This window comes from Solanum stenotomum, chromosome 1, assembly GCF_019186545.1.
Source record: "Solanum stenotomum isolate F172 chromosome 1, ASM1918654v1, whole genome shotgun sequence".
NCBI classification, from domain to species: domain Eukaryota; kingdom Viridiplantae; phylum Streptophyta; class Magnoliopsida; order Solanales; family Solanaceae; genus Solanum; species Solanum stenotomum.
In genome coordinates, this window is record NC_064282.1 from 8,528,615 (window position 1) to 8,543,165 (window position 14,551).

The following is a 14,551-nucleotide window of genomic DNA, read 5'->3' on the forward strand; positions in this document are numbered from 1 at the left end:
ACTTACCGTTTTAAATAAGAGTATATAATATTATATATTAGTATTGATAAATTACTTATCATTTTCGATAAGAGTCTATTTCACTGGCTTATTTTGGACGCTTGTAAGTCCAAATAATTTTCTTAAACACTTTTGTAGTGTACAAATAACATAAAATAAAAAATTTAAACACTTGTTTTATTAGTTAATCTCATGTATTTGCTGGTTAGTGGTTAGTTATGTTATGCTTACAACAAGTTCAAGTTTTTGCATAGAATACCTTTGTTTTGGGATGATTTTAAATTTTTGTTCCTTAAATTTGTGGTCTTTAATTTCTGCGTCTATTGCCTGTTTAATGAAAATTTGTGGTCCTAATAAGTACTTTTAATTTTGACCTAAATTTGTTGGGAAAAATTAATATCACAAAGCAAAACTTTTTAGAGAATGTTTAGCTAAGTTCTATAATATCTGATTCTCATGTGCCTTGAGTTTCTAATTTGAGCCATTGAAGCATAACTTTTAGTCCACTAAACTCCTGTCTTGGAGCATAACTTGTGTCTTGAACTTAATATTTTTTGTCTTGGGAGCATAATTTGTGTTACTTAATTATTGTTCTAGAATATAACTTGAACTGAACTTATATCTCGTGCCTTTTTTGACGCTCTAAAAAATAAAGGAAAAATTACAGAAATCCACCTTTTAGTTTATTTATTACCATTATTCCCTATAAGTTTTACGAATCTCCAAAATCCCTATTTTTGCGTATCAGATTAGTGTATTTCGCGCATTAGATTAGTGTATCTCGCGCATCAGATTAGTGTATCATGTATAAAATGTAATGTATCTTACTTAACGATTAATGTATCTTGCACATCAAATTAATGTATCAGCGCTTATATTATTGTATCAATTTGAGGGATTTCTGTAACTATAAACTTTGAAGGGATAAATTGTAATTTTGCCTTAAAAGTATGTGATTTTTGTAATTTGCCCAAAAATAAAACATAAATATTACTACTCCTATTTTGAAGAGCAAAAATTAGCAAGAGGCCCAAAATAAGGACATTTGTGCCAATGACCCACACAAGTGTAGCAGTAGCCCAAAGGGATTCGGGTCATCTCTTACGCTAAGTAAAATGGCGACGGATTATTTGGATCCGATTCACCAATTGGCGCCTCAGTTTTCGAAACACTTGCAGTAGCTGCTTCTCTGCAAGGCCTCTTACATTTTCATCAATCATCAGAGCTTGATTCAATTACTGTTGAAGTTATCAAAACCCTAGGATTTGGAAGAATCATGATCCTGAGAACACCACCATTCAAGCGAAAGGCGCAGAGCAATCAACCGGAGGATGGAAGTCCCAGCTCCGGCAATCGGCAGCTTGTCATCTTCGAGGATACACCGTTGCCGGAATCATCTCACCATCACCCAGAATCTTCCGACCAAATGCTCTGCACTTATCAATGCCGCCAAATGGTATTCATTCATTAATTTATTCCCCACTCTCTTTATTACAGTTCCAGTATCGAATTGATTTTTCAACAATTGTAGTGGATTCAAGGTTTTAAATCAGTGAGTGCAGACATATTGAGGCTTGTACCTATTTTTCTTCTTATGTGGTAGTGGAAATTGCAACTATTTATGTATATATCTTGAGATAAAGACAGTAGGTGCACCGATTCCCTTGACTGTGACTGCTTTTCGCTTTGTCCACTAATGAGATTTTCCCAGACTAAACATTTCTATGATTTTATTGCTGTCGGAGTGCTAATTAATCCATGTTAAAACACTTAAGGCATTGGTAAATGGTCTTTCGAACTTGGGTTGATTCCTTAATGAGCTTTATATTCAAACTTTATTCATATGTTGAGTGAATTTGGTCTTAGATGTGTATACCAACTCGTAGTTGATTCTTGAGTCAACTTGAGGCTGAGCTTCTTCACAATGAACTAATCACAAACAAAGTTTTTTATATAAATTAATTAGAACATTGTTTTCTACTTTTTGGTATACTACTTGCATACAGGTGTTTTATGCCCTCCATTAGTATAATCTACTTCATCTTTTTGATAACACAAATCTACTTACTTCACTAAAAAACAAACTTACAAGTACATCTTAGATGGACTCAAATTGAGCTACTCTTGATTAGCACGTTTGGATAGTGCAAGTATTGCTGAAGGATATATATGACTTCCAAATCGGTCCGAATGGTGGGACCTACCTGCAGTTTTTCCTTTCAGGTTTGATTACATAGAATGACAGAAGATGATGGAAGATCTCCGAGCTAAATAATATATTCCTTTAAGTTAGCATTCTTGTGTCTCTTATATTGGTCAATGACTTATCAATGGCTCCCTGTTTATTTATTGTACTCAGTTCTTGTGATAGCCTGCACGATTTTGCTTATATCTATATAAAAACAAATTCTATTATCAGGTGAAGTCAGAGTTTTTTGATGCCTTAAGCAGTGCAGAAAAGCAAGCTCGTGATAACCAATCCAAACTTGAAGCACTAAACAATGATTATCTTAAAGCCGGTGAGTCATAAATATCCAATTCTGTGAAATATGTTTGACTAGTTACATGATTTTGTTTCTCCTTGTCCTTTCAACAGACATTTTAAAAGTTTACCTTTGACTGCTCAATTTAATGCACTTTTGTACTAGAGAATGAAGATTCTTTGGTAGAAACATCTATAGAGCACAATACAATTGTTCCTTTGCTAAACTAATCTTGTTTGTACGGTTCAATTGCTCCACTGATTTCAATTGTTAAAAGGCTGTCTTCTTTATTTCAAAATTTATATGTGAGAACTAGCAACTTCACTGAAGCAACTTTACAACATACACAGATGTGTGTACATAAATGGATTCAGGCATACATATATAGATACACATGAACATACATCCATTCATGCACACATCGGAATGATATTATTTGACTTCGTATTTTTTGTCTCCTAAATCAGGTGTTGACTCCTTTTTAGCAACTGTCATGCTTTTTCTTCGTTTTTGTTAATTTCCTTTGTATTTTTTTTCTTTCTGTTCACCACTAACCCTTTACTCCACTGGAGGGACAATGACTATTTGGTTTGTAATTCACCTTTTCTGGAAAGTATACTCCAATACTTATTGATTTTAATTTGCATGATGACATGAATTACACGTGCAGATGCTGAAAGGAAGAAATTCCATGATCAATTTCTCAATGCAGAGCAAGAACTAGCTGCTGCTAAAGGGCGCGAAGAGGCTCTGCAGGACCAGCTAATGAAGGAGGTCAACGTTTCTCAAGAACGGCTCAGAAAACAGTTGCAGTTGTACAATGAACTTGAGGTGCTAGATGTTAATTGTCATTTCCCATTATATTTATGTCACATTCTTGAGAAGAATCAATGGGTTCTCTTTGGTTCACGTCATGTTTTTATGCTGATGTATGAGTTCATTATCAATAATTTGGTCTAATCTGTAAATTTAACTTAAATATAAGGCAATTTGATTTGGTAAGTGTGATAATTTATGCCTAGGAAGAGAGTACTCTCTCTTTTTGACAAGGAATTCTTAGACACAGAGATGGAAGAGATCAAATGGGAATAAGAAGCAATCCCACTTTCCTTTTCGATCATTTTGATAGAGGGGGATGACAAAAGTGGACAATACAAATTAGCATTTCTCATTGAAAACGCTCCTAACCCAACCCCTTCATCTGTAGAGCCCGTGTATAAGTGATCTGAACCTCTTTGCAGTGACCATAGATGCAAGTGAAGTTGGTGAGCCATATGGAGGGCAACTATCTCCTGCTATTCGGAGAGGACACCCACTTGTGGGGCTATACTGGGTATGTTGTTGTTGAGGACAATAAGCAGTTTCCACTTATAAATCACTTTGAATATATGTCAAGATGAGATCCTGCTTAGATTCTACATCTTGAAACCAAGCCAATTTTGGCGCTCTGTGCTACACAACAACTGGAGTCCTCACATTTACCATGCAAAGTCGCGGAACCAACCAAGACTGAACATGGCCTCTGTAAGAAGCGAGCCAGATACTATCTTAATCTGATTAGACTGCATCTCAAACTTTATCACTTTTTTTTTTTCTTCCCAACTGAAACAAAAAGTAGCAGAGACCATAATTTTCAAGTTATAATGGTAATGGCACTGATTTGTGACTAATAATGTGTACATCTATCTCCTGATAAAAGAAAATGTGTACATCTATCTCATTTGTTGAGGTGTGCTGACTTGGTTCTCAATGCTCAGCACAAGTCATGCTTTGGTCGTAAGTCCTAATATTAGAGTAGTTTTCTGTTAGTTCCTTCTTTAAGTAACAATTTATAGCAACATGTATACATCAGAGTGTAAATGCATAGGAGGAGATTTACCATTTAACTGCTGAATGAATGGTTGGGGACATACCTCCAGTTATTCATGTTTCTATTGGAGGCTTTCTTTGCTAGCATTTATCAATTCTTGAGGTACTTAATCTGTATAACTTTCTTAATTATCTCCTTCGTGCCATCTATGATATAATTTATCTACCATCTCATTGTCTTCTAGGTGAAGTTCCAAAACGAGATGAATCTTCGTAAGAAAGTTGAGACGTCAGCTGCTGCAGCAGAAGAAAAAGCAAGTCTTTTAGAGAGAAAGCTTAGTAGTGTGTCGGAAAGCATAGAAAGAGAGAAAAGTCGTTTGCAGAATGATCTTGAGCAGCTCAAAAGTGAATCCAAGTTTTCTATCACAAAAATAAGTAACAATGTGAGAATTGTTTCTGTGAATGCTCTGTGTGAAGTGCAATAAAATGTTATATCCAACATCTAATATGCTTTTATGCAGCTTGAAATAATGGAATTCAGAGCTACCAATGCTGAGGAAGAGTCAGTGCTTCTGAAGGAGCAGCTGGAAGAACTAAGGAAGAGACTTGATGAGGTCAATGCATCTTCTATCCTAGAATTACTGCTTTGTTTGTCTTAAATGTCACCCATGAGTCCGCACAAGCATATGCTGGAGCAAGAGAATGGAGGCTTAGCTATTCTTTTTCAAATTTTAGATTCTTTTGATGAAGTTATTTTTTGACATTTTAAAATATAATTGCATAAGTTGTTGAACGTCATCAAATGAGATCCTCTATGGTGGTCTTGCATGTTTTCTTCTGTCTATTTTCTTTTTGTCATTTGCATCATTTTTTGTCTGTTAGCTTATCATTTTTGGCAATGTTGAATTATAATGAACTTACAATTTTCTTTTGTCTTTTCCCAGTGCATGCAGCAGAAGACTGAAGCAGAGAAGAAACTGTCAAGTTTCACATTTCAAGAAGGTTGTTCTAGTGACAGCAACATTTTGGTGAAACATTTGCAGGAGGAACTTAGAAGCTATGTAAGTTACATCATCATTTGTGATAGTCCAATGTGCAATTAATTGCTTTTTGTTAGTTCTTACTAGCACTTACAGTAGTGAGAAATTCACGTTGTCTGTGCCATGACTGAGATAATCAGTTTCAAGCTAACTGTACGATGATTGGGAAAATAACTTTATAAACAGAGTAATTCCACGATAAGCTGTGTATATCCTGCTAGTTTCTGGATTAGCTTCTAAACTATAGGAAGCTTTTTCCTTTTAGCTTTGACGAGATTGTTATAAAGGAGGTGAAAGATTGATCTTTTATGTTGAAGTTATTTTGCTCTACTAAATTTTAGTTATGCCACTGGATTAGTAACTAACTGGCTTGACTATCCCACCGGTTATCAGAACATATCTTTTCAGTGCCACATTTTACTATAAAGAATTTGAACTTTGGTTTATTTCTCAAAACAGAAAAAAAGTTAATACATAAATAACACTCTGAACTATCAATGTTTTGCAAGATTGACACTCAAACTATAGGGTGTACTGTTACCCCATGAACTATAACATATACTATCTAAAACCTCTCATTAGTGCCAAGTAGTATGGAGAATGACTTCACTCTCTTTGTAATGTGTGGTGGATAGAAGGTAAGTCAAAAAGAGCATCCATGTGACATTTTACATTCAATTTTTTAAAATTAGTTATTTTTTATATTTTATTTGTTAATTGTGCCTTCTTCTTTCTTATTTGTTCTTTATGTTCTTCAAATCTCTACATCTTTGCTAATAACAGTAAACTAGTTGAAACTAATCACTTGAATATTATCAAAAATAAAAATAAAAACAAAATTTAACTTTGGGTTAGCAAATGTTTGATTGATATATCTTGATTCCTCATCAGGAGGCTGAAGTGCGTGAAGCAAGAAAGCTGAAATCGTCTCATGAAAACATTGAGTTATTGAAGGTAAAGATACTTGAGGAAAAAGGCCGGAGGGAGAGGGCAGAGTCAGAGCTACTAAAACTAGCAATGCTTCAAGGAGATATGGAGAAGTTAGAGGATGAACTAAATGCTTGGAAATCAATGGTTAAAGACATTCCTGGTGCATCATGTGCTGCTGATGTGCCTCCCAAATTTGCAGCTCTGCAGAGGTAACCTGTTGATTCAGTTTTTCCTTCATTTTGGTGCGTACTAAATTTTTTCGCGTCCTGAAGCAAGTATGTTCACTGATGAACTCTGTTTCTAACTTCATGCTCCTCATTGGTGCTTAATAGTAGGTCCATTAGGAGTTTCTTTTGTTGATTTAATGATTGACTTTAATGTGGAAAGCTTTGTAAACTTCCTCTTAATTGTTTAATTCTAATCCACAGAGCGAATTCTGGCAGTTCTGTTCTTTTTCTTTGGGTAATCATTGTTGTTTTCGCTTGAGTAGTATAATGTGCACTGTCCTGCAAATTGACACCAATTAACCTAGATTGAGTAGAAACATTCATAGATGTAAATATAGGAAGTGAACCTGTATATTCCGTGCATGTTAAGTTAATAAAATGATGCACATCTTTCACACCTTAAAAAGATAAATTCAGATTCTTTGATTTCCTACACTTATCGTTAGTCTTTTGTTACAGTAGCTAGTATTGAGAGATATAACTGCTTTATGTGAAGCTTGACTTATTGTAAAATGGAACTTGGAGAAAGGATGAAAATATTTCTATCCCCTTTCTCTCAGATGAGTTGTGGTGGAAATTGCTTGATTTTGTTGCTTTGCTTCCATCCCCAACTAATTGGTATTCAAGAGTTTTTGTTTCCTTCTCTGGGAACCAGAGAAGTGCTTGATAGCATGACGAAGGTGGGTGAGATCCAGGCTCGACTTAAACAAATGGAGGTGGCTCTTGACGCTGCTGATCTTGAGAAAAGGGAAGCAGAGAATGAGGCTGTACTTGCAAAGGAGAAAGCGGAATCTTCAAAATCAGAAATCAAGAGGATTGAGTTGAAGGTTAGCATATTTTGCATCTTCTGCTTCAGAAATTAGTTACTGTAAAATTGCTTTTCCCTCTTCCTTGTGGTCTCTGTTTCTTCTTGATTCCTTGCTTGGGAAGTACACCATAAAAAAATGGATTTGAATTCTAGATAAGTAGGCTTTTATAGACCGAGTTCTCATTAGTATTTGTGTTGATATTACTCTTCCCAAACAGTGGAATGCATATATAAAATTATGGCTACCTTTTTTTGGTGATCATATGCCTCTAGTTTCAGAGCTAACCTTTTTCCTGTCCTTCTGTGTTCTTTTTAACTTGTTATGTATTTGATCTCAAATTTCTTTGTAGCTTGCTTCTGTTATGGAGGAAACGGACCGCTTAAAAAACGTCATTGAGGACTTTAGGAAGCAGAAGAGTGTTGAAAGTGGTCAAGAAGTGGTCAGTGGAGCTATTCTTCAGGTTATAACCCCTGCCCTTTTTTCCTATTGACAAACTACCTTATGATTTGTGCTTTAGCTAATTGTGGTAGTTATATCCTGACTACAGGAGCTTGAAACATCTCTTGCCAAGAAAGAGAACTGTATAAAGGAACTGGAGAGCTATTTATCTGAACAAAAAGAAGTTAATATTCGCCAGCTCAATGAAATAAAGTTTCTCAATGAGAAACTAAATAATGAAGCTAGAAGAATTAAATCATTGGAGAGGGAGGGTGATGGCTTACGTTCTCAGATAGCTCTCTTGGAGTCCAAGGTTACTTCTGGGTTACATACTTTGTACTGTTGTATTTTTTATGTTTCTTAAAATATATGTTTCAGACAAGTGATAAATCTCTGGCAGGAAATGATAATGGGATGTTGTTCATCCACGACACATAAGAATTTCATGTTCTAGATATTTGTTAAAGACCTTTAGAGATACTGGTACATGCATTTGGTGGTTATGCGGCTTATGACTTCTCAGTATACTTGCGCGAGTTAGAATATGATCTTTTTTTTGCTATATAATTTTAGAATTGCATGTCTTGTTTTTCCTTCTGTTTTACATCCATCTTATCATATCCTAAATCCCATTAATGATGCTGATATTATACGCTTTGTTTTGCCTCTTTTGTGGAAAATGGAGTGGCATTTCTCCTATGTTTCGTTGATATGCTTTATAGGTCTACTTGGCTGCTAGGTGAACCTTTTGCCTGATGAAAATACGTAATATATGTTGATGCGAAAACTGCTTTTGAGTACCATGCTTACTTGTATGCATTTGCATTCATTGTTATCTACCTAATGAAATTTTAACGTCAGTGAGGATGCAATCAACTGCAGAAAAATACTTTCTTTTCTATTTATTTTTTTTGCGAATGTTTTATTTTTTATTTCTTATGCCGTTATGGAATGCACATGTGTATGTCTCTTACTAGAAATGAAACATTATTGGTGCTTCAGATCATTGTTCCAATGAGAGTGTATAATTTTAATGTTGTAAGTCTGTAGCCCATTTTTAGTATCCTTAGGTTACTTTGGTCCCCTTGCAGTTAGGTCATGGGGACTATTCATCTGCTAATACTAAAGTCTTGCGAATGGTCAACACCCTGGGAGTTGAAAATGAGGCAAAACAAACAATAGAGGCACTTCAGAATGAGTTGCAGAAGACAAAAGAGCAGTTGCTGGCTGTTCAAGAGTTAAAAGGGCAGTCAGGTGCACATAACTTCAATTTTAAGTACATGTATGCCTGTGATTTGTTGCCATTCAGTGCCTTTCCTATTATTAAACAGACTGCAATTGACTTATGTTACAACTATTCTAGTCTTGTGCTCCCTGGCTATCATTTTGGTTGAGGTTTTGATCTGTTATCCAACATTGTTATAAAGTGTTAGAATAGTAATATGTATATACAATCCTACTTAGAATAGGAATAGGAATAGTAATAGCAATAAGAATGGTATATAGTGTCCTACTTAGAAAAGGATTGTATTGTAGTGTCCTAGTTGGAAAAGGTGTCTATTGTAGTGTCTATATATAGGGTCTCTCTGTAATAATGTAGAACAACAATTCAATAATATTCTTCTCCAATATTTCTGGTCCTTTTTAAAAAAAGATAAATTGTGTGGTCCTTTATTAAAAAAGAAAGAGATAAATTAATGATTACTATAATGAAATAGGTTCAAACCAATTGAAATGGATATTGAAGACATTTATTGCAGACCAAGTAGTTCGTGATTGAGTGGTAGAGGTCATTTCAGAAAAAGAGATATACCTAGGAATGTACATGCCATTGTTGCAGTGCGTGAATGACATCCAATAATCTTTATCAGTTAGAAAATTTTGAGTACTCCTGAAATGCAAAAGATACATGTAGGATTAAAAAAGTGGAAAAAGAAAAGAAGAAGACAATATAATCTTTTTATCTTTGGATAACAAAACATTTACTTCTTTCTTCAACGTGATTTTATATGATCCCTTAGAATTGTTATTTGATGTTTCCAAATAGCATCACCAGTTGAGTTATATACATTGAAGCATTGATAGGAAGAAAGATAATGGGGAAGATCTTACACATTAGGCCTTTTGTTCTATAGGAAGTTTAGTAACAACCTGTTTCTAGGTTACATCCAGTAGGATTTAGTGCTTAATATCTAAAGAAGTTTACACCCTGATGATAAATAATAAATCTGAAGTTTACATGATAGCTTATATTCAGAAACTATAATGATGAATTGCAACTAGGGACTACAGTTTCAAAAATTGCAACTAGGGGCTATATATCTTTTTAAATAACAAATAAATCCTCGAAGATCAGTGGCGCACGGTTCGGATCTTGGTTGGTAAATGGGCCTTCCCTTTACCCTTCTCCACTTGAATACTAAGCTTTTACTTAGAGAAGGGTTCAAACCCGTGATGGGAGACTAACCCACACATCACACATTTCGATGTTACCCCTAGACCAAAACTCTGGGGTTAACTAGGGGCTATCTCTTTTATGATTTTTGAGAATGTAGGGACTGTATTTATTTTTTATCCTAATATCCTGTCTAGTCTGGGAAAAAATTGTGCAGACAACGTTATTAGTTTTATGAAGCGGAATGGTTTTAGTGGGTTCATATATTCAGCCCCAACTTTTTTTGGATTTAGGTATGAATCACTCAATATGGATGGTTCTTCTTGATCATAATCATCCTTTTTACTAGTTTGGAATAGTAAAAGGGGAGCTATTTTGATAAAGAAGTATAAACTATTTATCACCCATAATATACTTCTAGATGTCTAAAGAAGTATATAACTCTCTGGTTAATGCTCTGCTCATTGGAGCTGTTAAACAGTATTAAGTATTAATTAATGTGAATTTGTATTTCTTCCTCTTTTCATTCCTCCATTATCTTCCTCCTTTCTCTGGTCTATTTACTTGAGAAATTTTAAGTGCCTTTTGTTAGTTTCTATAATCCAATGCTTAATGCATTTGAAGTGTCAATTGGGACATATAAGTTTTTAGAGACCTTTTCGTCACCTTTTATAATTTCTAATTCATTACCTCTCAATTATGCAGCTGATGCGGGTACACTGGTTGATTCTTATATTTCTGGAAAGATTATGCAGTTGAAAGAGCAAATAGCAACATTAGAAAAGCGTGAGGAGAGGTAAAGGCTTCAGGATTTCTCAGCATTTGTATTGTCGATGGTTTGTTGTTCTTGTCAGAAACTAAGTTTAATCATTCTTCAGGTACAAGACAGTTTTTGCTGATAGGATCTCTGTTTTCAGAAGGGCATGCTGTGAACTTTTTGGGTATAAGGTATTACATTCCTCCTGGGTTATGACTATATTTTGAACTAATATATTTTGCCACTAGAAAATATTGTCCGGAGTCTAGTCGGTATCTCAACCAATGTATTATAATTCCACTAGTTTGAACATAAATTTGGGGGTTGTGCATGGAGTTGGGGTGGTTGTATCTTATTGGAATTTCTTCAGTAGCATCTTTCATTTAGTGCTTGGTGAATCTTCCTTAGGGATGGCAACAGTACGGGTATGGTGCGGGTGTGGGGCTAACCCGCATAAACCCGCAAAGACTTTGTCCCGCCCCGCATAGAAAAATTATTGATTTATTCCCCGCCCACCCCGCATTACCCCCCCCGCAGAGCTTCAACAATCTCTCACTGCAAACATACCTGTGTCTGATTTTTTTGACACCTGGAAGTGTAATGTTATACTATGTTTCTGTTTCTCATACACTTTAGTATTTGGTGTATACATGAATTATGATTGTAATGAAATTCTTTACATGATAGAGTGATGAAAAGATTTCTGGTTTACATGAAAATAATAAATCCAATTTGTAGTACATTTACATTTTAATGTCAAATTGTATGACTTAGCATTTGGTGAATACATGAATTATGATTGTAACTCCATTTTGCATCAATTAGATGTAACTAAGGTTTGAGTAGTACCAAACTACCAATAATTATCAAGACAATAGAAGTTTTGAGTAGTAAAAAAGAAAACACCCCAACCCGCACCCGCCCGCCCCCACACAAAATTAAAGATTCTAATTGAGACCCGCCCGCACCCGCAAATATAAAAATCCGCCCCTCACCATAGTTGACCAAACCTGCCCCGCCCTACACCCGCCCTGCCCCATTGCCACCCCTAATCTTCCTCAATAATTTTCTTCTACTTTGTGGCTTGTGGGTTCTTTCTTATGGACCAGAAAGAGGTGTAGTTTGAGTTAAATGTCACCTAAAAGTACTGAGTTAGTGTCTATAGTATATATTGCAGAAGCTTCTAGCTAAAGATAACACCATTATTACCATTTCAGCACTTATTGGTCAACCTAACAATAATCGGAATTATGTTGTCAGATTGTGATGGATGATCACCAGCGTCCAGATGGAATAGCAGTTACACGGTTTATACTTCAATCAATTTATGCTCAAAGTGATGAAGAAAAGCTTGAATTTGAATATGAATCAGGGAACACAAACATTTTGGTAAGATGCCATGTTTTCATTTTGTGGGTTTAGGATGGTTGAAGTATTTTTGACAGACTTGTTACCATCAATTTCAACATTCATGCAATGCCTTTGTGCTTTAGTTCAGCACATTGCTAGCACAGTATGTAAATGTTATACTTTTGAAGAAGCATGATAATAAACTTTCCTTGTTTTTGATCTTTCAGACGAACAAGTATACCTCTCAGCCTGAGATATCCCAACAGGTATTTAACAACAATTTCTAGAAAAGCCTTTGTGCAAAGCTAATTTTAAGTGTCATTATTCCAGTTTGCTATTATTGTGATCGATTAATCTTTCTTGTTTATCCGTTGTCAGCTTTCATCTTTGAGCAGTTAGTGTTTTCTAGCTTTTATCATTTTAAGCAACATACAAATGGGTAACGTTGAGGTATTCAACCTTCTGAAGTGTTGGGGTATTCTGTTTTTTGCAGGTTGAAATTTTCATTCGAAGGATGAATTCAATACCTGCTTTTACAGCCAATTTAACTGTAGAATCTTTCAACAAGAGAACACTGTCTTGAAGAAACAACACATGACGGTTTCTTCATTCCCTTTCTCTTGCTGGCAATTGTAATTCGGATTGTTCTTCTTTCGGATTTGTTGGGAAGTATCAATGTTGGTTCCAATTGTGAGTAACTAAGTATAAACCGTATAAGTTCATATTCATGTTTCTATGCTGTTTGGTGTAATTAATTGGTATTTCTATCTAGGTGAGGGTATAATATGGGTTTTTTAAATTTATAAGTGTAGAGGAATGATTTTCAATTTTTCCATTTTCGGTTTGCCAAATTTTTTGGCAAATGTTTACTCTAGGAAAAAAATTTCTTAAATGACTTTCCTAGTGGAATTAGAAAAACCAAGTTTTTCGAGTCACATTCCACATTGATTGTGCCTACACTCCACACCCTGTCTTCACCCAACTCTCATAGCCCCATCTCCACCATTAATTTTTTGACAGTATTTACCCTGTCTTCACCCTACTCTCATAGCCCCATCTCCACCATTACTTTTTTGATAGTATTTATCTAGATTATAAATAAATGCTTTTGTTTACATACTTAACACAAAAAAGTAAATAAGAAATTCACATATTTCTTCCAACCAAACACACCCTTCAATCTATTTCTTTCCTTTGAGCAGAAAATGCTTTTGGGTAGGGGTCAATTTGGTTATGAGGACTTTAGGATAATATAGAAATACCCTTATCAACTTGGAGATGTTTGTTTTACATATATCCCATGTTGGTTTTAGGAAACTGTGAATTTAAATTGACACTTGGCAGCATTACAGGCTATACATATAATAAGCCCCTACATAATTAAAGCTTATAGGTAACATGTGTCAATAAACAATTGGTTTGTCGGCAAAAAGTAGTGTAATCAAACAATATAACATACGATAATCCTTTATTGTCATTTCTTGAAAAACTTTTTATTGTATTGAATGAATGATGATGATGCAGTACAATGTTGGAAATTTTTGGACAATGTGGGAGACAATGAAGAGACATTGCTTTTGAATTTAGGTGGTGTCTGTAGATCCCCATTAACTTATTAGCCTTCCATTCCTTTCTCTTTATGTACCCCTCCATCAATACTCCCAAATTAGATTATTGATAAAAATTTATTCGTACTCAATATTTTTTTTTCCTTTTTTAATTATGGTTAAATGATACTATGTATTCTTATTTAAGTTGAGTTGTTTGGTTTGATATAAATATTGTGAGTGATGGAAAATATGGATGTTATGAACATTCTTAACTGATTTAATTGATGAAATTAAACAAAAAAAAAAAAAGGTTGAGATCTTGGTCCAATAGTATTGGATAGTGTTCCTTATTATAAATATTGTTCCTATTGTTACTCTTTTACTATCTTATTAAAAAGGATAGCGGGCGGGTGCATTAAAGCTTTTGCTATGGACGGTTTCAAAAAAGAGCCGAATGGCAAGAGTTACGCAATTTTTACTATCTTATTCTTTGATTTATTATTATATATTTATTTTTAGCATGACTTCTTCACTATTATATTTCTTTTCAATATGTTTTATTTGACCTTCGCAAAATAAAAGTAAGATCGGATACACACTACCCTTTCAGATTTTATTTGTGAAATTAAATTAGATATATTATTATTATTGAAACATGATGAAATTATATGTGCTTGCAATATTATAAATTCAAAATCCACCTGCCACTTCTTAAAGTAGAATAAAATAAAAAGAAATTTCTCATATTTGCTGTTTCCAGAAA

General features: G+C 34.6%; 1 protein-coding gene across 1 annotated transcript; it reads left to right on the forward strand.

Moving 5' to 3' along the window:
- The first annotated feature begins 1,131 nt into the window (after nucleotides 1-1,131).
- On the forward strand, nucleotides 1,132-13,019 carry LOC125846859 (mitotic spindle checkpoint protein MAD1). Its single transcript, XM_049526539.1, has 16 exons — nucleotides 1,132-1,456; nucleotides 2,420-2,519; nucleotides 3,154-3,314; nucleotides 4,538-4,735; nucleotides 4,814-4,906; nucleotides 5,237-5,353; nucleotides 6,224-6,471; nucleotides 7,145-7,316; nucleotides 7,648-7,758; nucleotides 7,846-8,049; nucleotides 8,828-8,990; nucleotides 10,837-10,927; nucleotides 11,010-11,079; nucleotides 12,149-12,277; nucleotides 12,466-12,504; nucleotides 12,732-13,019. Exons 1-16 carry the CDS (start codon nucleotides 1,277-1,279, stop codon nucleotides 12,819-12,821), a joined length of 2,166 nt encoding a protein of 721 aa, XP_049382496.1. The 5' UTR covers nucleotides 1,132-1,276; the 3' UTR covers nucleotides 12,822-13,019.
- Nucleotides 13,020-14,551: the final 1,532 nt, after the last annotated feature.